Consider the following 23,437-nt stretch of genomic DNA (forward strand, 5'->3'; position numbering starts at 1 on the left):
CATCTCTTTTAATGTAGTTTTTTTTCTGTTTTCTATTTGTTAAAACTAAATGGGAAGAAGAAAAGAAAAAGAAAAAAATTAAATTGTTCAAAAAAATAAAAGTAAAGGGACTAGTTTTAACAAATGGAAAACACAGAAAAACTATGTTAAAAAAGATGGAGAATGGAGGAAAACAAAGGAAGAAGCAGAAGAGAATAAAGAAAAAAAGAAAAAGAAAAGCTAAAAAAACATAAAAGAAAAAAATTAAATTGCTCAAAACGGAAAAATATGTGGACCAATTGTATAACTTAACCTAAATTTTTTTTGTTTAAAATGATGATTTAACGTGGCACATCAGCTTACCATTACACTGTTAACAACAATTAACGGCTCAGTGACTAAAACATAACATTTCAAACATAAGTGATTAAAATGTAATCTAAGGTAAACAAAAGTGACTATTTTGATACTTTATCCAAATGTAAAACAGTAAACTTTTATATAGAGTTAAAGTATAATGGTAAATTTATCTTTAATTTATAAGTACAATCATAAATATCATTTAAAATGAAATATAGTGATAATTTTAATTTCACTTAAAAGTAGAGAAAATTTTGCACATAAAAATATACTTTTAAAATTAATGATATATATTTTTAAAAAATTACAGTATATTTTATTAATACATGTAATTAATCCGTGGTATATTTTGTTCGTAGAATATTGAGTGTAAAGAATAGAGCAAAAACTCTATAATAGTAACGGCACCACCAGATCCTTGCTATATCATCAACCCTCCCTCCCTCCCTCAATCTTCTATTTCTTCTTCCTAATAAAACGCTCTTCGGATTCTTCAAACCCCCAAAACAATGGCAATCTCACTTAATACAAATCTTCATCAGCCGTCTCTGAGGTTATATTTATTTTACTGTATAATACATAATTGGTGTATTTCTATACGTATATATATGACGTGGGTATTTTCTATTTTCTTCGTTTATTGTTTTGCAGTTGTGGGACTAAGGTTTACTCTGGTTTGAAGCTTCAATCTCCCTGTATGTTTGCTTTCTTCACTTTGGAGTAACAGAATTCCTTTTTTCATATACCCTAAAATTTGAACTTTTTTTTGGGCTAATTGTTACTATTTTGAAGGTTTATTTGCAACTGGGAGACCAAACTTGACTGCGGACTTCTATACCAGAGTTAATAAGAGTCTCCAATGCGGGTAACCAGTCTCTACTTTGAACTTCTTCTTATTTTTATTAATCGTGTATAATGGCTTGTAATTGGAGATATGTTCTTATTTATTTTGATTATGGGACTCTCTAGGGCAACTTTACAGTTCATAAATTTGAATTTTGGATTTTTACAGTTTGCTTCTTGTAAGTAAAAATGATGTTTGAATTTTGTTTCTGGTTCCAAGGAAAAGAAAAAAAAATTGCATCTTTTAGTGTTCATAATTAATATGTTTGATTTAAAGCTTGCTCCTTTAAGCATATCTGGCATTTGTGATGGCTACTCTGTAGCTGTATGCCTGCCTTGTTCTGATTTTTTACCATGGTTAGTGTTGTATTCTAGTTCCTTATTTTATTTCATGGAAATGGAGCGCTTTATCTAATGTAGTCTCAACTGTATAATACGCGGCAACTTTATATTCAAGTTTCGAATTAGTTCTTCAAATATTTGCATTTCTTTGTCTGCAGAACGCGAAGCTGCAAAGCAACAAGGTCACGAGTAGGGATGATGCCAATAGGAACTCCGAGAGTTCCCTATAGAGTTCCAGGTGAAGGAACTTGGCAATGGGTTGATTTATGGAATGCACTAGTGAGTAAACTTAGCTAATTCTAATTATAAATCGGAGAACCTAGTTTCAAACTGAACATGTTCTAGCATGGATGCTGTTCAGAGTATTGTTATGTTGTAGATGATTCGAACGTACCCTTATAATCCTTTGCTGTTTTACTGTTATATGGATATCTTTCAGTTGGAAAAGTGGTTTGATAATCTGTTTCAGCATCTGTCCTAGATTTCCATTGTTGCCTGAATCTTTTGTTTTCATGTACTTTCAAACAAGCTTTGAATTCTATTATGTGCCTTCTAGTGGTTAATGACATACTTTGGAATTTGGATGCAGTATCGAGAGCGCGTTATTTTCATTGGACAACATATAGATGAGGAATTTAGCAACCAAATATTGGCAACGATGTTATACCTTGATAGTATTGATGATAATAAAAGGCTTTATTTTTACATTAATGGCCCTGGCGGGGATGTAAGTTTCTTTTGATTTTTTAAATGCTTTTGCTGATGTATATATTTAAATTTCTAATTTCTTATCTTTGGTCACTATCTGATATGGACTTGGCGTTGTTTACAGCTTACCCCAAGCTTGGCTATCTATGATACCATGAAAAGCTTGAAGAGTCCTGTCGGCACCCACTGTGTAGGCTATGCCTACAATCTAGCAGGCTTCCTGCTTGCAGCTGGGGAAAAGGTATCACTTCCATCTAAACCCGTAAACTTTGTGGTATTACTTTTGCGAGTGTAGGCTGTGAATTCTTGTGGCATGATGCATGAAGTTATCCCTCAAAGTTTTAAAAGTTTTAGACTTTTTTAGCTGTGCACTGCTGACCAAATAGTGATTCTTGAATTTTCTTTTATTTTGGTATGGATGTAATAATAGCAACAGAAAAAAGCTACCGCCCCTGACCTGATTGGGCTTTTGTAATCCATGATCTGTGCATCAAAGCTGTTTCTAGAGCCTACTGTGAAATTTTCTTTTAACGCCTTATGTGAGGCATCTGTTATTTGCAGCTGAAATGGGAAATATGATATAATTCTTTCTTGTTTCCTATACATGAAGGGTAATCGCTTTGCAATGCCTCTTTCAAGAGTTGCTCTACAGTCTCCAGCTGGTGCAGCTCGTGGTCAGGTATGACTGCATGCTACTGTGGTGAATTATAATAAAAATTTTCATTGTTATCATTTTGATGATCATAAAATTATTTAATGTCAACAGGCTGATGATATCCGTAATGAAGCCAGTGAGCTTCTTAGAATCAGAGATTACCTTTTCACCGAGCTAGCTAAGAATACAGGCCAGCCTGTTGAGAAGGTGATGTTAACAGCTCAATCTCTGAAGTGATTACAATAATGTTCTGTTCTTTTTTTGGTTTGATTCATTTCAGCATTGCTAGCATCCTTTTTTAACTCCGGGTTCTAAACACAATCACCTAAAATCTCCCTTTTCTAGCTTTCATTCGCTCTCTCGGCTAAAGTTCATTTGTTCTTCTGTTACTTTTCTTGTTTATATGTTCATTGTTTTACCTGTTGAAACAGAACTAACAATGAATGTGCACATGCAGGTCAACAAGGATTTAAGTAGGATGAAACGCTTCAATGCACAAGAAGCTCTTGAATATGGGCTTATTGATCGTATAGTCAGACCACCTCGTATCAAGGCCGATGCACCTCGTAAGGATGCAGGAACAGGCCTTGGTTAGTGTTTATTATTTCCCATAACAAAATGGCTTGATATAGCTGTAATAGTATTATGTTTCTCAAATTTATGTGCACGTTTTTGCATAAAGTGTTATATTTGAATGCTTTGAAGTTAATTGATCCTAATGAAGTTTTCCCCAAAGAAAGAGCCAGTCAAGCTCCATTAGGTATTTATAATGGGTCATTTTTAATCTCATCAGTGCTGCTTTTAATCTCATACTTGGGTCCAATTTAATACCAATTTACAGCACAAGTTCAAAATGGGTTGGGTTTATTGTTAGTGCCCAATTCCCCAGAAGTTACAAAGAACCCAACAGAAAAGATACTTCAGTTTTGGGGTCTAATCATGATTTTAGTCTCCAACTTAATTCCTCTATTTTAATTTTGCATACTTTGATTTCTAGGTTAAATTCTGCTATTAGATGAAAGCTGTGGATTTAGTTTTTATACTTTAATTTGGTCATTTTTTATTATTGTATTTTTTAAGTTTTAAAATTTCAGTTTTTATTAAATGATAATTATTAAATTCATTAAGTTCTGTTATTTTAAAATTTGAGGCGACAAATATATCAATATGTGTGATATTATGTCAGCTTACTATTTGCATATTACTAAAAAATCTAGTTAACGGATTAATGATTGTCATTTGTATATTAAAATTTTAAAATTTGAAAAGTACAAGGATTTAGAATGATCCTATTTGATTATATGGATTAAATATACAACTATATGTAGAGTGTAGGATTAGTAATCAAATTTAACCAACCGAACAAATTTAATTGCTATTGTTTAGGTCAAGATTAAATTTTCAAAATTCATGAAACAAAGGACTAAAATTGACTATTTTTAAAAGTATAATATTAAAATTGATCAAAATAAAGAATAGGAGTTAAACTCACTACTTTCGTAAAGTATAAGAATTAATAACAAAATTTAACCATATTTATATAATGTTATTAGTAGGTTTTAAGTGAGATGTAAATTTATTATTGGTTGAATATGGTTAATTAAATTTTAAGGGATGTAATTGAATGATAACAAGGGAAAAACTTTAGCTCATCATATTAATAGAAAAATATAATTTTATGTCATCATATTAGTTTGGAGTGACTAATAATTAAATTATGTTAATTTAGGGAATTAAGTTTCAAATTTTAGTTTTGATACTTCTTTCCGGTTAATGTAATTCTAGTATTCGTCTTTAGAATAAAAAAAGAAAGAAAGAAGGAAAACCCAGCAAATAGCATCACGCTTTTGCAACATGATTAACTACGACATGATAATTGCAGGAAAAAAAAGGCTTATATCATTAGCACAGACATTAATTAGTATAATAATAATTAACAAATTCCTGCAACTTTTGAAGGATTCCAAGATGGATGGCCATCAACAATAAGTCCAAGTTCATACATCAATAATTCAGCATCAAGGGGAAATTGTTGGTTGAAATGAAATGTTAAATTTATTTCATTAGCAGCTTGATTAATGATGATGATTAATTAATTAATTTTATGGCCAACAATCAACATGATTCCACATCGGTTGCCATGGATCAATCACATGGAGGCACCTTGATTTGTCGTTTCCTTAGGCGTCTAATCTTAAAAAGTCCAATACTCTCTATTGACTTTGACTTAAATCCATAATTAAACCCCCCCCCCCCGACATGTGAAAGCTTATTTGTGTTTAGGGATGGATGCAATGCAACAGCCTTGAACTGGTAAGACATGAGATTCGAGGCAATGGGGGTGGGGTGCCTTTCACATGGTTTTGTTTTCTTCCTTTCTTAAGCCCTCCTCCAAGATTTTGGTTTCTTAAAAATTAGATTTATAATATTAAATTGCTAGTTGATTTGCATAATGAGATAACAACATTGTTAAGATAAGATTGTTTAGTGTGAGTAGCCAATATAGCATTCAAAGTAGTGATAATTTCAAGGTTGTTTCATCATCAGCTTCCAAAACTTTGCTGTCTCAATGGTTTGTGGGCAATGGCATGCTTATGTTAAAGAACCCAACTTCCCATGTTTTTTCACTCAATGGCATGCCTTTGGATTAATATGACATTAATATAAAAATATTATTATTTTATGAAAGAAGTTACTTTCAAACTTGACCCCTTTTTTGGGGGGTATTTTTTTAACATTTTATTAGTAAAAGTGACTATATAATTCATATTATTTTCTATCTAAATGAAAAAGGGAAAGGAAATTACTAAATCTTTTTTATATAATTTGTGGTTTTTAATATTTATGAGAAATTACCAAATATGAATTTTTTCGTATTGATAGTCACTATATAATTTATGTAGTTTCATACGATCTAAATTAAAGAAAAGAAAATATAACAGTGTACAAAGTCTTCTATCTTATAGATAAACTATATAAAAACTTTTAAATTTTAATTTAATTGGGGATATTAAGGGTGAGTATGGTTGGGTGATTTGTCTTACGCTACAGTATCTAATCTCACTACTACCATTGTTTTTACACTAATCGCGGGTAAATACACCGTCCATCCAAACCCATCTTAAGTTGAATGCTTGAAAAAATGGTATATTTATAGAATGGAGGTGCTATAACATATAAAATACCAACCGGTTCACTTTATTAGGCATTCCACGAAATGCCTCTATTCTATAAACTAATCGTCTTTATAAAATTGATCCACAAAACTGTATTGAGGGTTTAATTCAGAATCCAATCTTCAACAAATTTGTTTATATATATCCTATAGAAGCTTGCTTGATTCCCTCAAAGCGCATAAAACATCCTGAAAATGGTGTAAATAATGGAAAAGTGTTGTGTTAGTCTTTCTTTCTTTTGTCTCGCAACATCTCGAATCTAACAATTTTCAATCACTTGTGTACATAAATTTCTGATTTCAGCAGTGGGACCTATTTCTCCTTTCTAAGCTAGCATAATTGGAGTTAATTAATATTAAATCTTAGTTTATTTCATCCAAATAAGCAGGAATATATGAGAAATTATTTTATGGATCTTTTCCACCGCATTATTTATGGTCCTTTTCTAATTATTTAATGACATTTTAACAATTTTTTTCATGTCATTAATATATAATTTTGATAATTTTTTAACGCCGAACCCTAGGTTTAAGGTTCAGGATTTAGGGTTCGAGTTTGGGTTTAGGGTAAAAAAATTATCAAAATATTATTAAATAATTAGAAAGAGATCGCGGATGGGTGTAATAAAAATGACTCATAAAATAATCTCGATAAATAAATGAAATGAAATTGTAAACAATTTACAAATTTAAAAAAGAAAAGAAAAGATAGTTAGAGGAATGATAAAATATTTATGAGAAAGGCCAACATTAACTTGATCTCCAAGCATTCCATCAAATTGTATCTGCCAATAGATATATTTATATTCGGATGGTAAGCAACTACCACAATCCAAGAGCAAAAATTTGGGGGAAAAAAATCCAAACACTTTGTTTTGGAGTGATCTGAAAATGAACATTAAACAAATATTAGCTTTTTGGGAATCCTATGTTTACGCTTAAAAAAAAAAAAAACTTGCTCTTACATACCGTTATCTTATGTTACATTAAAGATTTATTTTCCTTAGGCTGCAAAATTCTTTATTTAATGATTTCTTTTACTAATTATATTTCAGTTTTCAAACATCATTGGTCTGATAATTAAATTCTAAAAAACCAAAAGCTTTGATTCCCTTCATTTTTCATACATATCCAATTAATTTGGGGGTTAACATCAAAATTCTAATCCAAGCTTATGAGACAAATGATATTTCATTTTAATACATGCTGCTAAGATTTTAGAGGGGAGGGGTTGGTTTGGTTTGGTTTGGTTTCTCTGGATTCTTTGTTTTTTTCTTTAAGCTCAGCCGTTGGCCGTAGGTTGGCAGCCTACCAACATTAATTCATAGTAACATGCAATTACCAACAACTTTTCTTTTCTCTCTCTCCGCCTGCATATTGCAAAGTGAGCCATTGCCATTGCCTTACGTTGTGCTTCCCTGTCAGCGCCTCCAACGCGTCTTTTGTCACTCACTCAGCCCCACCCCCAACACCTCTGGATTATGCCCCCCTTTACTTTACACCTCCATTCCTTCTTTCCTCCCCTATATATTTATATAGGCCTTCCTATGTAAAAAGAGAGAACTCATTAATAAACCTTAACCACTCACATTCTATTACAACTACTTGTTTTTATGGAATTTATCAATCTCTGAACGTATGATATATATATGAATGAATGCGACAAGATTTACCATGTGTTTAAGCCCCCACAAAGATTGGATCTCTAATATTTTTTCCTTTTAACTTTCTTTTTTATTAGATATAAATAGCATGTAATTGAATATATATATATATATAATTTATTTGTGCCAACGCTTGTTATATGCACTCTTTTTCGTAGACAGGCTATTTTATATTCGTTAATGTTAAAAGAAAATAGAATAAAAGGGATTGAGAATTAAACCTAATTTTATAAACACCTCCAATAAATAATGAATGCTTTAATGGGGGAGGAGGAACTTTACCAGTGAATAGGGCGTACTTACAGGTAACGTAAATATGACTGAGAAGAATAGAATGGAGGACCCTGTACTTAAAAAGATAGGGGGTAGAGACACGTGTCCATTTTAGAATCTATAAAGGATGTGGACCCAACATTAAATATTGAGTTTAGTTTGCCTTTTGTAGGGTCAAAGTCAGGTGGTGGTGGTCATGTGGAATGTGTGAAAAGTGAAATGCTCATACTTTTACCCTCACTCTAACTTATTTTTCATTCCAATTATTTCCTTTACATAAGGAGCTAAACATAATTTAGGAATTACAAATCTATTTGCATAGCTTCTTTTTCTTTTTAAGAAATTAATTTTTTTTAGATTAAGTCTTAGTTAGATTGACAATGCAGGGTACGTGAGTTTGAGTGTGTTGAAGTACATTATCTTCCTATTTGCGGGTTAGAAGGGGCCATGGGTAGTTCTAGACATTGTGTCAAAAAAAATAAATATAATCAAAACTTATAATGAGATTGATAAAAAAAAACTAAAACTTTTTGTTATATATATAATTAGCATTAACATATTAGGGTTTTCTTTTAACAAAATTTGTATACAAGAAACACATGTAATATACGATTGGAAAAGAAAATTCAGTTCATAAATCAAGAGAGAGGATAGTAATGCACATTATATTTTTAGGAAGAGAATTTAAATTTGAATCTTAAAGATAATGTTGAAAGAAGTAATTATAAATTCGAAAAGATGTAAAATAAACACGAAGATAAAAAAATTTAAATTCTTAGTACTAAATGAACTTTAAGATGGATATATTTCGATTTTAAAGAAATATGTCATATGTGAGCTGTGTTATTAATTCAATAAAAAAAAGTATGCAAATAAATAGGGTTAATTAACATAAAAATTAAAAATTATAATTGTAAACCCCTACCCTCCATCTTTATAATATAGTATATATGATAGAGATGGATTGAAAAATATTTAGTACATTTTAACCAAACCATGTCTACTACATATTTAAACATTGGGAAAGAAAGAGGAGAAGTGGGGACCTCTCACCACTCTCCACCGCCCACCAAAGCCAATCTTTGCCAACTCAATTTATCTAACCCTAGACCCCCCATCCTCTCTTTTAATTTCTCCCTAACATCCCAAACTCTTGTGTAAAACCATGATGGAATTCAGCTGAAACCATGGGATGCTGGTGTGCTTCCTACTACTCCATTAAACAACTTCAAAGATCAAAAACCTGAAAGCAAAGCCAGAAGAAAAAGAAAAGAGCTGTCCAATCCAAGCACTCTGTTCACTGTTGCTATTATATATAAATATATATATTCTCTCTTTTAGTCTCTTTTGCTTCCACTATCTTCCTTTAATTCTTTTACAAGCTAGCTTTTTATTATTTTCTTTGATGTTTTTGGTCTGGGATTCCTGTTTTTGTATGTAAGTTGAGATCGCTTCGAGATTGTAAAAAACAAAAGTATTATATAGCATGGATCCAGTTTCATCATCACATGGCCTTTCTCTTCCACCTCCATTTCATATACGAGATTTCAATCTTCACCACCATCCTCAGCTTCAACAGCAAGAAAATCAGTATCATCATCACCAAAACTCTGAAGATGAGCAAAGTGGAAGCAGCAGCGGGGTTAAGAAAAGGGATCGGGATGATATCAACAATAACAACAACAACAACAGCAGCGCCAACAACGAAGGCAAAGAGCTTAGCCTTCAAGGCTATGGTGAAGGAGAGTTCAATCGAAGACCACGAGGCAGGCCTGCTGGATCCAAGAACAAACCTAAGCCACCTATCATCATCAACCGAGACAGTGCCAACGCTTTACGCACGCATGTCATGGAGATAGGGGATGGATGTGACATTGTTGAAAGCGTCACAACCTTTGCTAGAAGACGTCAGAGGGGAGTTTGCATAATGAGTGGGACTGGGACCGTCACGAATGTGACCCTTAGGCAACCAGCCTCGGCTGGTGCAGTTGTCAACTTACATGGCCGATTTGAGATACTATCATTGGCGGGATCATTCTTGCCTCCACCTGCACCGCCGGCTGCTACGGGGATAACCATATATTTGGCTGGCGGACAAGGCCAAGTTGTGGGCGGTAGTGTTGTTGGGACACTCACTTGTTCAGGCCCGGTTGTGATTATGGCAGCTTCTTTTAGTAACGCCGCATATGAGCGGCTTCCATTGGAAGAAGAAGATGAAGGACAGCTTCCAGTGCAAGGGGATGGAATTGGATCACCCGCTGCAGTTGGAGGGCAACAACAGCAGCAGCAGCAGCAGCAAGCCTTGGCTGAGTCAAATGCGCCTCTTTTTCATGGATTACCACCTAATCTTCTCAATTCTATTCAGTTACCAAGTGAGGCATTTTGGGCTACTGGTCGCCCTCCATTCTAGCTAACAGTTTTCACCACTTAATGATGCGAGTGTTGGTTAATCCCGTTTCACTTTCAGCTACAACAATCAAAGACTACACAAGTTTAATTTGTAGCCAGGAAATTTGGGTTTGTTGAGCAACATTTTCAGGTTTTGGTTTCTTTTACTATTCTCTTTTTTTCCTTCCTTTACTGAATTTAATTTGATGAGTAGGTCATATATATGCCTGCATGCTGATTGAATGACAGTAAGTTCGTAGTTTGATTTCATGAGAATAAGAAGAAGAAAGGGACAGCTTCCAAAATACTGTAGGTTACTTACAGTACTGCTTTTTCACTATATTGTTCTTGCTGCAGCTCCACGAAATTCTCATAATATTTCCCCCATTGAAGCAAGCTGCTATTATATCCATGCATGTCATTTTTGTTGTGTGATTTTACACTTGATTACTTGTTCATATATAGACACAGTTACATACCATACGCAACACTCCTCCAAGGAAGGTTCTTTCTTATACGCAAAACTAGCTATAATATCTTTTCTCTTGTTAACATTACCTCTTTATGATGATGATGATCACCCATGCATAGGACTAGGAAGGCAGCTAGCGCCTAGCAATAAGTATAAATTAAGTTTCTCTCATTATATTGCTGGTGTGTTTATGTAAAGAGGCATGGGCAGTATTATAGTTTCCAAATGTCTTGTTTCTTGAGAGAGAAAGAAAGATAGTGGATAAGGAAGACATGAAATTATTAGGTGGGAGTACTGGTTTACACGTGCATTGCTCTGAACAAGCTCCTTTTCGAGGCAGTACCACAAAACACTTGCATCAAAAGGCCACGACCAACACTAATGTGGGCTCTAAATTTACCATCTCTCACTCTCTTCCTTATCTGTCTATTTTTGGGATTCAGAGAAGGAGAGATTCTCTGAACTGTAACTGATCTCCATCTTTAAAACTCACAGCTGTCTGCTTTTTAAATTTTTTTCCTTAAAAGCCAATCCTATTAGACTTATCCATTCGTTCTTGCACTGTTTTTCTTCATTGAATTCAGATCTTCCTTTCTGTCTTCTGCTCTTTCCTTTTTATTGACTAGCCGTGATTTGACAGTCAAACAAATCACAATAAAAGAAAAAGATAGACAAGCCGCATTAACACAGTGGGGGCATTCAGGGTTTTGTGTTTATTAGAACAAACAAAATGAATTTCCAAAACAAATCAACCCTTACAGAATAAAATAATTTTGAACTTGTTTATATACAAGAACAACCTATCTTAGTTACCCTCCTTTCCATTTCATATATACAAATAGTTTCTTTACTATAATTAGCAAACTGCACAATACAGGAAGGCAGACAGGCTCGGATGAATACATTACATATATGAGATTACATAGATAACAATTTGATTAATAAATCAGAGGTTCAGTGTGTAATAAACAAAGCCAAGCGCATTCTATTTCATGCCAAAACTTCAACAGGAGCAAGGCTATATGTGTTCCTGCATTTTTTGAATGTGGAGAGTATCAATCTTCTAGTCTGAATTAGTTTAAGATGACCGGGTTTTGCACTTCAAGTCCGATACTTCAATCAAATTTTCCGTAATTGTATTAATAGTCTATTCGTAGCCGCTTCAGTCCAGCTATGAAGTCGGGGCTAGAAGCAAGTGTTCGATGTGCAAGAGTTCTTATGTCTTCACGTGGACAGTCTTGCGAGATGCGGACTAGTTCCCACAAGGCACCTTCACTTATCATGTCTTTAGCATTCACTTCTGTAATGTAGGTAGTGAATTAGATCCTCATTAGAAACGTTTTTAAAGAGAAATGTCTCGAGATTTTCTTAGGAAAAACAAACAAACCATGTTGTGCTAAGTGGCAGAGTGCAAGCTCAGTGTGGCGCCGGATTGGCGAGGCATCACTATTAGCATTCTGTACAATCCATGGAAGTGCTCCATCCTCAATCAGAAGAGATCTTCCAGTTTTGCTTCCTGTACCATTTGAGAACCCAATTACCCCACCCAGAAGACGAAGATATCATAAATATGTTTATGAACATACGCCCTAAACTTTGTTAACAAAACATCAATGAGTTAAACAATGTCTTGACACTAGATGTGAAATCTCTAGTGAGATAAAAAGAATTTGAGAAGTTGTACTCTGAGAAAACGTACCTTGAGTTGATGCTCTTGACTCACATTTAGCAAAGTTCGCGATTCCACGAGCAACTTGGGCAAGAACATCTGGATGTCCACATTTGACAATTTCTAGCAAAGCCTTAATACCACCTTCACCTCTTAGCTTAGTTTGCAGCTTATCTGGAGAACATAATGGAGTACTTGATTAAAGAGGTAAAACTACTGATCAACTTAACATTTGAGGAAGTTATCAATTGACCAACACATTCAATTAAGCCTTACACCAGTCTATGTTCTTTCAGAAGAACGTATCATTTACATTCCTTAAAAAAATTCACATGCATAGCAAATAAGAGGATTGCAGCAGATAAAAACCGAAAACATGAAGCAATTTACCATTGCCACACAGATTGGCGATGGCCCCAGCAACCATTCTAAGTGTTTGAGGATCCTTAGCATGACTTGCAGTCGTTGATAATAAGCTAATGCCCCCTTGAGACATTATAAGTTCCTGGTTTTTTTCTGACAAAATAAACAAGTAATATATGTAAAAAGGAAGAGAAATTGAAAGCGAAAAGACTGATAGCAAGTGGCACCATAATGCAATTATAGCAGTATTAAACAATGAATCAGAGGAGCTAAATTTTACCATTCATTGCAAGATTGGCAATTGCACCAGCTGCAACTCTGTGTATGGTTTCATCCTCAGAGCTTCCAAGCAGCATCAGCAAGGACTTTAGGCCTCCAGCTTCTACAATCTTCTGCTGATTAGTTTCTGGACAATGGAGGCGACGTTTACAGTGTCATTGATAGATGTAATTAGAACCAGCACTATCAAAGTAATTATTATCCGGACAGAAGAGATGGAGGAAACAGCAAATACGTCCATGTCGAAATCCTCAGTTATGTAGGATTGAAAATTCCACTCATACTAAAATTGCTTTCCACAAGATGAGAAAAACCAGAAAACATGCAACAACCTAAACATGAAAGTGTTCTATCGTAACAATGTTGATTTTAGAGCAAAGTATGTCGGTGCTACAAAAAAAAAAGGGGTAAATCAGGAACAGACAGGTAGAAAAGATACCTTCAGCAGCTAAATTTGCTACTACTTTCACAGCATGAATCCGCACATCAGCATCTTCAGCTTCAAGCAGTGACAAGATCTTTTGCAATCCCACTGTAAGAGAAAGCAAGAGATTAACCATAAATACGTTATTGTTTAAAATTATTTATTATGGTTCTCTTAATATAAATATAAATTCAGGAATTTCTACTACCTTGTTCGAAGAGTTTTGCTACAGAGGCCTTCTCTCCATTTCCTGAATCCTTTAACTGTGATCTAACTTGAGAAACCGGAGAATCTAGTCCGCCTGGGACTTTCCCAGGACCACCTCTATCAAGTCTTTTTCTAGTCTAACACAAAATGCATGTCCAGTTAGAATTTATAAAGCATAATTAAGCAATTGTCACTCAGGTGACGAATATAAAGGTGTACTTTCTATCAGCCAATTTTCAATTCCTTAAATCAGGCTGTTTTAAGGAAACAGTTTGAAACATTATATTTGCAGTTTAACTACAAGGACACAAACAGTATGAAAGTTATAACATTTACAATATACTTTGTGTATTTACCTCAGGAGAGGAATGATCAATTAGCAAATGAAGGACGATAAGGAAAAAGGAAAGAAGTATGGAAGTATTTCATATCAGGATCAATAACAATAATTGGATGGACCATGCCAAACTTGTAGATTTCATAGATAACATACCTCGTCTGCTTCGAAACTTAGGTGCAATAACTGACTTTGCAGCATTGATATTTCCCCTTCAAGTTTCTCCTTTTGACATACCTCATCTTCCACCATCTTTCGCAGTTTCAAGATCTCAGAGTTTGCCGATGCCTATAAATTAGAAGTATGACAGTATGGACACCAGTCTATGCCAAATAAGTAGCAGAAAGCAGTGCTACAGAAATAAAATAGAGATACACAGAATTTACCTCCGACATTTTCAGTTGAGCTAGTTGACTTTTAAGGTTATCAACTTCCTCTTCGGCTGCTTTCCTTAGTGAAGTTTCTTTGCTAAGTAACTTTTTTACCTCGGCAACTTCCTCAGCAATGTGTACCATCTGCTCCTAGTGGGATAAAAAAAGGGCAGACATAATAAAATGAGGATAAAAATAGCTATACGTGACAAAAAAAACCTAGAGAAAAAGTAACAAAAAGAAATGAAGAAAAAGACAAAATATGGCAGCTCCTTAAATTCAGTTGTACGAGCTATCAAAATCAAAATCATGTAATAAGAGAGATAGTCCTACACAATTATTATATTTCCACCTTTCTTTCATCGCCCTGATTTTGCTGATTCATCATCCATTTCTCCTCAAGCTTCTTTATTGATTCCATATAGTCCTTTTGATACTTCAGTCTTTCCTTCTGCAACAAGAAGTTACCAATTTCAGTATGCATCAAGTATAAATTAGAGCAACTCAAGGCACTGGGAAAATAAAAACATGACCTATCATCACAAAGTTCAATGATCAGCAGCTCAGCAGGTAACTGCACACTTAGTTCCACCCACTAAAACCCCCTTTTGATTTCTAATCATATTTCACACCATCCCATCCTTAAATTTAGAGGTCCTTAAATTTAGAGGTATATGACAATGAAAGCACCCCTTTTCTAATCACTAACAAGATCTATGTTACACATTTTACACATCATGTTATTCAAAACCATGCAGAAATTTCTATGACAATTATCCCTTTCTTTGTGGTAGAAAAACTGGTAAAGTTATGACAGTGATAAATTTTATAGCATTATACATATCAGCAAAGTAGACACCACTTGCCAGCTGAATTTAGAATATCTACAAATTAAAAGAGAATTTCGAGGGTAGAAAACTACTCTCTTTCCCTCCACACGACACAAACTTCACACAATTGCATGCATATGCAAACCAACAAATGGAAAACAGGAAAAAAATCTTACCTCCACTGCATCAGCATAGTTTCTTTCAGCCTCAGAAATTCGATTTTGTGCCTCTGCAGTTATTCTTTCAATCTCAACTTCAAATGCTTTCTGCTTCCTCTCGTGCTCCATAATCAGTTTGTCTAATTGTATGTCTAGCCTTCGAGCCAAACTTTTATAATCAAATTCTTCCTTGAGTTTCAACATATTCTCCACTTTCATAGCCTATAGAAGGCAAGGAAGTGCATATATTGAGCAATCAAATGGATTAAGTACCAGCTGTTTTGTAAAATAAGATGAATTAAGTAAAATAAAGTAAGTTGTTCTTTAACCTACCCTCTGTCCAAACATTATAGTACTAGCTGTTTCTCCGCGATGACGTGGAGATGGACCAACGGTTATAACCAATGATGTTCTTGCTGTGCCTGTTAAAGAAACAAATGTCACCAAAAAAATTTGCACCATGGAAGATGCTGGTCTTGTTCAAATGGGACTTAAGATGCTACAGAACAAGATTGTATAATTTAGCAGATATAATTCTAATTCAGAACATCTGTGTCTATAACTACATGTACATTTGTGAGATGCATAGAATAATAGCTCAGTAAGTAATAACACAGAAAAAAAAGCGATCCGTTTACCTCCAAATGAATCTCGAAGCAATCTAGTAAGCTTTGAATCACGAACAGGAACATGAGCACTATTCTCTGCTAGTGCATTAATGCATTTCCCTAATGCACTAAGGGAAAGATTGATAGATTTGGCTTCCTCACGTGTATGGCCATCACTCCCTGAAAAGTAATAGCAAAGAAAAAAAAGTTCAGCTTGGAGGAGAAACAAGAGAAGATGCTTTTTCACAAGAAAAAAAAGGTGGAAAGTAGGATCAATTATCACATAAACAGTCAAACTGATGGAGAGAGCATTTTGCTCCCAATTTCATTACCTGACTTATCAATTCGCTCTGAACCAGCAAGATCTACAACAACTAGCTTGCCCTTTCGTACGAGTGGAGGCCTAAGAGATCTAGCCATGCTAGTACTGTTACCATTGTCACTTGAATGAGCAGCTTCTCTTCCTTTGACAGTCCTCTTCACATGCACCTAAAGCAGTAAGAGATAATTAATGGATTGATAAGATAAATGAAGATCAATCATGTCCTCCAACAAATAAGTTAGTACAATAATATCTTAATTAAATTAATTCACCATCAAAAGGGCATGACTACGAGAAGATTCAGTGTTCAATTTTGTGTTCGCAGCATGGCGGTGAGCTTCTCCTAATCGTAGTAATTCCAAGAAACTCTGCTGATCTCTTATTTCTACAAGGGTAGCCCCAGGTAGCGAAACATCTCCAGATTTAGGCTCTTCAACAATGGAAATGTTGTCATTAGTAGGATCAAGAAGATCCTGTAAGCTCTCCATGTAGAGCTGCAGAAATTTTCAATGAACAGAGCTATTAGGCACATTAAAATTTAAAACTCTTGTAACTTTGGAGAAAATGATAAAAAAAATTTTCTAAAAGAAAAGTAAGCTTAGACCAATTAGCACAATTCATGACAATATCAGAAATCAAACACCAAGATCTGCAGTAATATGCATCTCCCAGAAAAGAATATCTAATATGCAACCTGCAAATAGGAGACCAAAACATAATCAATTTCTGGTGAAACTTCTGCCAAAATGTCCTCCATAGCACGGACCATTATTCCACGATTAGCTGTATCTTCCTCCCCAAGTCGACCAAGAGTATATGTTTTGCCAGTACCAGTCTGACCATAAGCCATGATTGTCCCATTGTAACCATCCAAAACACCCTATGAACACAAATACACAATGACCTTGTTAATAAAATGGAAAATGCATCAAAAAAGGCACCAAATCCTTTATAAGCTATGACCAAACACAGCAGTTATGTACAGCAGAACAAAACAATTGATAACTTGGGAGAAGACCAACACAAAACACAATGATAGGTTGAAACTATTTTCAGCCACCGCCTCTGCTGTTGCCAAGGAAGAATAACTAATAACAAGTAAAATTCTAACAAATTCTGGTACAATTAGAAAAGCCCTGTACTCAAACCTCAACAACTGGCTTTGCAACAACTTCATACACACGCTTTTGCGATGCAAACTCTGTCAGCACTTCATCAAACTCATAGGTGTCTGTGTCCCAGTTGTTTTTGCGAAGCTTTAACCTTTTAAGCTGAAAGAGAAAAGTTGAAGCATTGGTGAGAACTTCACCAAACTCAAGCAATAAACACTTACAGAAACTGGATAGGAGTTAATTTCAATAAATCTAAAAGCTAGTTAGGTGAGCTACGTGCACAAGTACAGGCATGTCGACTTCACTTTTTCTTAGGTGGTTAGAAACTAAATCCTTCTAAACTAATTGAAATGAAGTGATAATTATTCAAGAATTTGCTACTTTTCTCCATTTTCATTTGAATAAACTCACTTTTAGGCTGATGCATCCCTCAAGATGCCAACCCTGACAAAATATAATCGATATGCCCTTCTCTTAGCTTTTCCTCAATCATTTGTACTTCAAGATCAAACAGATAAAAGAAAGCAGATAAAGACATCTAACAAAATTAAGGTCACTGAGAATTGTATTCCCTGCATATCCAACTGTCAGATAGCAACATAATACCTCTGGTTGAAGTTCTACACAATCAGCAAAATCAGCATCTGCTACTGACTCTTCTGCATTACGTGGACGTAATCTCACAGCCACTCGAACTCTTCCAGGAACTGAAGAGAAACATAAAAGCTTCAAATTAACAAATAAAATATACAGAACAAGCAAAATAATAGAATGCTGATCATACTCGTCAAGAAAAAATCAATACTAGGCAAGCTATTATCATCACCCTGATCCTTTTTCTTCGTAAAGATTGAATTGACTAAGAATCTTAAGTTTGGCAGCCCTGAATAAGGGCACTGAAAGATAAGCAAATATTAAGCTTTATAAATTGTCAGCATTATAAACATACTAAAAATAAGAAAAAGGATATCAAATATTCAAAGTGAATATTAAGAATGCTGTATGTCACGACTCAACCTAGTCCATGGGGCATAGGCCGTGCCAGAGAATGTAAGCCGGAATTGTCTTTTACCCATAGGCCCCTTAAGGTTTTAACATCTTAAGGTGACCGCCTTCAGATATACACGTTCTGTAAAATGCATTCATTTGAGGGTTTGAATCTCTTGAGACAAACCCTCATTTGTGTGTTGTGATGTGGGATCGTATCTCTGGAGAAGCAACAAGGGTGGCACCTTTTTATGTCATGACCGGACCCAGCCAGCAGAGCATAAGCAGTACCATGAGAACACACGTATGAGTGCACCCTGCAGAACTGATACCAATGTGACAAACCCTTGATAAACTTGTGGGGGACAAAGAGGATAATTCCGAATTATGTTCTAATGTTGCAGCCCTTGGCTATGCCTAGCGGACTGTATCAGGTCGTGACAGTTTATGACTAATTCATATCTAATTAGAGATCCATAAGCACCCACAGCTCAAATCCTGGAATAGTTTGGAACTTATCTAACCATGAATAAGTGTGATTGCTAATTAAAAAGATTTTAGATTGCATAATTTATCAAATTGCTTTAACGGGAAACAACTTACGAAATTCTCTTCAATCACTTCTCAATTATAAGATAATAACAAACATAACCTTCCAAAAACATACGAAGAGCTACTTACAAAATACAAAATCAGACAGTGTATGCTATAATCATCAGCAGTTGGGAAAAAGCTACCCATCATTATCAACCTCAAGTGAAAATTTCAGATATCCGACCTTCTAAAACAGGGAAAGAGAAAAAAAAAACTCCACGACAAACAAATTTTATAAGATAACCAAGAAAAATGCACCATCGAAGATCTCAAACAAAACCCCGAAACTAACCTCCAGCATCATCTTTGGCAGCTCCACCTCCAAGTGATCCGGGGCTACTCTTCCTTAACCCGGAAGAAGCACCGGTCAAAGGCGAAGACTTGTTTTTGAATGCAGGCTTTGAAGGGTTGGAATTCACAGAGAGTGGCTTATCTGTTGATGCTGTTGATGTTGTTGTCGTTCCTTTGAGAGAGTTCCTATGAGTCCCATTCCTATTATTTCCACCACCACTAGCCATTTGCTTAAAAAATAAAAAGACCCAAAATCAAAAATCTCGAAAAGATTCAATCTTTAAGGTGCCCTATTCTTCCCTCCTGAACTCTTGTTTCTTAGCTTATCCTTTGGTTGGTTGCAAAGAAAATGCAGTAAAAGGGGGTGGGGGGGATTTTGGAGCGTTGAAACTGTCAAGTTACCAGAAAGAGTGTCTAAGCAATGAATTAGAGTGTTTTTTGTTTTGCTCTTACTAAAATACCCTTTTGAAGCAGAAGTACGTTACAACTTACATGTGTTACTTGACTTCTACGTGCGCCTCGTGACGGTGTTCAGACGGGCCAATAGCAATAGGCTGTGGGTGTCGTGGAATAGTAAGGGAATCCTTAAATTACTGTCCTGCCCTTCAGATCCAAACTGCCCTCCAACTGTTTTCTTTTTATCAAGTATATTAATTGCGAAAATTTCCATGGTTGGTTCTTCGAATGGTTTTTTTTTTCTTATTATTAATTTTTAATCTCTAATTAGTATTAATTGCAAAAATATAACTTTGTTTGTTAAGAAACGCCAAGGAAGAGTGCTACTCAATTCAAATCTACTTGTTAAATAATTAGATATATAAACCTTTTAAATGAAGAAAATTTGATTATGAAAAGAAAAACAGAGATGGAGACATAAAGAATATAACTTTTTGTATAAAATAAAAGCAAATGGTACTGCTAGCTACCAGCATTGCTAACTTGGTATATTCAAAATTTGAAGGGACTAAAAAGTGTATTGTAAAAATAATTAAAAAGAAAAAAGAACCTCATTTCAAATTTGAAGTGTTTTGAGTTTGAATACAAAACGCTTTTCTATTTTGAAATCCAATTGCAAGCGCTTACTATATAGTCTTGAAGTAATTCATGCTTTGCAGAGAGGTGATTCAACTAGCTCGAGATCAATAATTACGAAGTTTTAAGCATGAGGTGACCAGTCATGTCTTAAGAGAGGCCAATCAAATTGCGAATTGAATTATTAAAATGATATCTATTGATTTGGAGGGAATTAATATTTTGGCAAAATTCTTACAAAACTATTACAAACTCTTAAAAATGATAAAGCTAGTGGGGCTTTCAATTTTATCAATGTAATTTAATCTTTTAAGTTTTACTTTTTTTTATAAAAAAAAAAGTGGTTCAATTTATAATTATTCATTCATTCATTCTTCGTCCAATGATAATTGCATTGGCTAGCTCAATCTTGTAATGTGTTTGACTTTAAAAAGTCTGGAAAAAGAAAAGGAAAACAAAAGTTATAGTTTGCTTAGCTCTTGGGTGATCCCTGACCCACTAGATGGTACAAATAAAAAGAAAAGTAGGATGCATTGAATTATTTTGTTTAATTTTACTCAACTTTTCAAATTTTAAATTTAATCCCGCAATTTTTAAATATTTTAAGTGAATCCTTAATGTATCGATATTGTATTAATCCATAAGTGGTAATCACATGCTCGAATTTGAAGTAGAGTATATTTAAAATATGCGAGTCAATTTGTAAATTCATGCATACTTATCACATTAACAACTTGAATATGATGTGTTAAAATAAACAATGTTGATAAAACTTAGAAGCCTTTTTTTTTTAACACATCAAATGCTCCACATATTTTTAATTTGTCATATTTGAATTGCCGTTTAACTCTTAAACTAATGGCTAGATTGATGGAATGACTTAATTGATATAATACCATTATTTTGAAAACTCAATTAAGATATTTTAAAGTTTGAAAATCAATTTAAAATATACATCATGGTAACCTTTTTTTAGGCTTAAATAACATTTGGTACCTGAAATTGATATATTTTTCCCTAATTTGGTACTTAAACTTTTTTTGGTCCAATTTGTTACCCAAACTTGACTTTTTTTCCTAATTTGATACCTAAACTTGACACTTTTCTTAAGTTGATACTTAATCTTTTTAGGGTCCAATTTGGTACCTAATCTTTTTTTGTTTTGTTTGATTTGGTACTTAAACTTGTTTAACGTTTTACAACTTACTTCAATATGCTAACAATGTTTTTTTTTATGAGGTAGCAAAAATAATCAATGTGTGACTGACATATAACAAATGATATGATTTTTTGTATTTTATATATTCAATTAATTTTAAATTTATTTATTTATTTTATTAATTGAAAATAATGAATTTCTTTTAATTTAGATTTTTAATTTTTTCTTATTTAATATTAATTAGTTAAGCATAGCTTAATACCTAATTTTTTAACATGAATTTCCTCTAATACTAACAATATTTTTGTAGCATAACAAAAAAACACCTTTAGTATTTTATGTAATTTGTATAAACTTTAATAAATTTAGGTACCAAATTGAACTAAAAAAGCTTAGGTACCAAATTAGGAAAAAATTATCAAGTTCAGGCATCAAATTGGGGCCCAAAAGTTTAGGTACTAAATTAGAAAAAAGTGTAAAGCTCACATACCAAATTGGGACAAAAAAATTTTAAGTACCAAATTAAAAAAAAAATCAAATTTAAATACAAAATATTATATTAAGCGGATTTTAATCACTTCAATAGCTTTAAGTTACTTTATTTCCTTCATTTTTATATATAAAGTTAAATAGAGTAATATTCATTGTTCTATAAATCTTCAAAGTTAATTCATGAATGGAAGATGTGAAGCCAAAATCAGGTTACTGTTCAAAGAGACGGTGAAAGTGCGCAGTCGGCCCAGGCCATGCCCAATGCCATGGTCGGAGGTTCCATCAATTGCTCACCTAACTTATTTAATGTGAATTTTAAGAATGCCTATGATTTCAACATTTTAACATTTCAACTTGCCCTTTGCTGCCCCTACTTTGGCTACGTCTGTATTATGCACAAAAAGAAGACTTTAAGTTCATCAATTTTAACTACAGTATAAATATATCATTTTAAAAAATTGGATACAAATCCAATATACCAATAAATAATATAGCACCATCTATTACATGTAAAAATTTATAAAATATTTTTTATTTTAATATTTTTTTGTTTTTGTATTGAGTTAATTATAATTTTAGTTATCAAATATGTATTATTTGTGATTTGTATTGTAGTTGTTGAGGGAAAAAAAGGCTTAGACGACAGTTCACACGGTGGTAAACATGCGGCGAGCCATAGTAGGGGCCGTGTTTGGTTGAGGTAGAAGGAGAAGTAAGGGTGAGCAAAACTTGTTTCGACTTGAAAAAATAAAAATAAAAATTTAAATTTTGAGTTAATTAAATCGGGTTATTTGATTTTTCGAGTAAACTCGAATAAGTAATTCAAGCTTCGAATTAAAGTTAAGTTGAATTTTACAATTCGAATAACAGATTTGTGTAAATACCTCTTTAGTCCCTGTTAATTTTGAAATGAACAAATTAGTCTCTCTCTAACTAAAATAAAAAATATTTTTAAATTTTAAAATGTTTATAAAATTCTAAAATTTATATTTTAATAAAATTAAAACTCTAAAAATCTAAAGAGTATATAAATAAACTTATATTTAAAAAAATCTAAAATAATGATTGTGGAACCTAAATAAGTAATTTTTCTATTATTTTGCTTTGAAAGAGTGGTTTCAAATTTATGTGTCATGGAACTAGTTATATTGTAACAAGATTTTAATTTGACATGTTTAATTTTTTTTTTAATTTAACTCGAATAATTTCACTCGATTCAATTCGACTCAACTCAAATTTAATTTCAAATCGAGTTAGAATAATAAAATGAAACTCATCAACGCGATTAACTCAAATTCTTTTCACTCAATTAAATTCAATTCAATTTAACGCTTACAGTTAAA

The 23,437-nt window shown here is 33.5% G+C and overlaps 3 protein-coding genes across 5 annotated transcripts; 2 read left to right on the forward strand and 1 right to left on the reverse strand.

Annotated features, from left to right (window-relative positions):
• Window positions 1-748: 748 nt before the first annotated feature.
• On the forward strand, window positions 749-3,626 carry LOC105765159 (ATP-dependent Clp protease proteolytic subunit-related protein 2, chloroplastic). Its single transcript, XM_012584115.2, has 9 exons — window positions 749-892; window positions 991-1,034; window positions 1,132-1,204; window positions 1,683-1,803; window positions 2,114-2,251; window positions 2,357-2,473; window positions 2,843-2,911; window positions 2,999-3,094; window positions 3,345-3,626. The coding sequence occupies exons 1-9, from the start codon at window positions 849-851 to the stop codon at window positions 3,480-3,482; spliced, it is 840 nt and encodes a 279-aa protein (XP_012439569.1). The 5' UTR covers window positions 749-848; the 3' UTR covers window positions 3,483-3,626.
• Window positions 3,627-9,036: 5,410 nt separating this feature from the next.
• Window positions 9,037-10,692, forward strand: LOC105765161 (AT-hook motif nuclear-localized protein 26). Its single transcript, XM_012584119.2, has one exon. The coding sequence runs from the start codon at window positions 9,486-9,488 to the stop codon at window positions 10,407-10,409; it is 924 nt and encodes a 307-aa protein (XP_012439573.1). The 5' UTR covers window positions 9,037-9,485; the 3' UTR covers window positions 10,410-10,692.
• A 902-nt stretch (window positions 10,693-11,594) lies between these two features.
• Window positions 11,595-19,835, reverse strand: LOC105765160 (kinesin-like protein KIN-UA). Of its 3 annotated transcripts, none has more exons than XM_012584117.2 (19): window positions 19,413-19,835; window positions 18,146-18,246; window positions 17,576-17,698; window positions 17,122-17,307; window positions 16,700-16,921; window positions 16,438-16,594; window positions 16,136-16,285; window positions 15,831-15,919; window positions 15,516-15,719; window positions 14,862-14,960; window positions 14,525-14,653; window positions 14,295-14,426; window positions 13,803-13,938; window positions 13,610-13,702; window positions 13,172-13,297; window positions 12,919-13,044; window positions 12,559-12,702; window positions 12,247-12,375; window positions 11,595-12,159 (listed from the first exon to the last, which is right to left on the reverse strand). In XM_012584117.2, exons 1-19 carry the CDS (start codon window positions 19,636-19,638, stop codon window positions 11,999-12,001), a joined length of 2,733 nt encoding a protein of 910 aa, XP_012439571.1. In that variant the 5' UTR covers window positions 19,639-19,835; the 3' UTR covers window positions 11,595-11,998. The 3 variants fall into 3 exon arrangements, with proteins under 3 accessions (XP_012439571.1, XP_012439570.1, XP_052481105.1); XM_012584116.2 differs by having other exon boundaries at window positions 14,525-14,659; XM_052625145.1 differs by lacking the exon at window positions 19,413-19,835 and adding an exon at window positions 17,951-18,037 and having other exon boundaries at window positions 14,525-14,659; window positions 18,146-18,225.
• Between the last annotated feature and the right edge of the window lie 3,602 nt (window positions 19,836-23,437).

Source organism: Gossypium raimondii, chromosome 12, assembly GCF_025698545.1.
Source record: "Gossypium raimondii isolate GPD5lz chromosome 12, ASM2569854v1, whole genome shotgun sequence".
NCBI lineage: Eukaryota > Viridiplantae > Streptophyta > Magnoliopsida > Malvales > Malvaceae > Gossypium > Gossypium raimondii.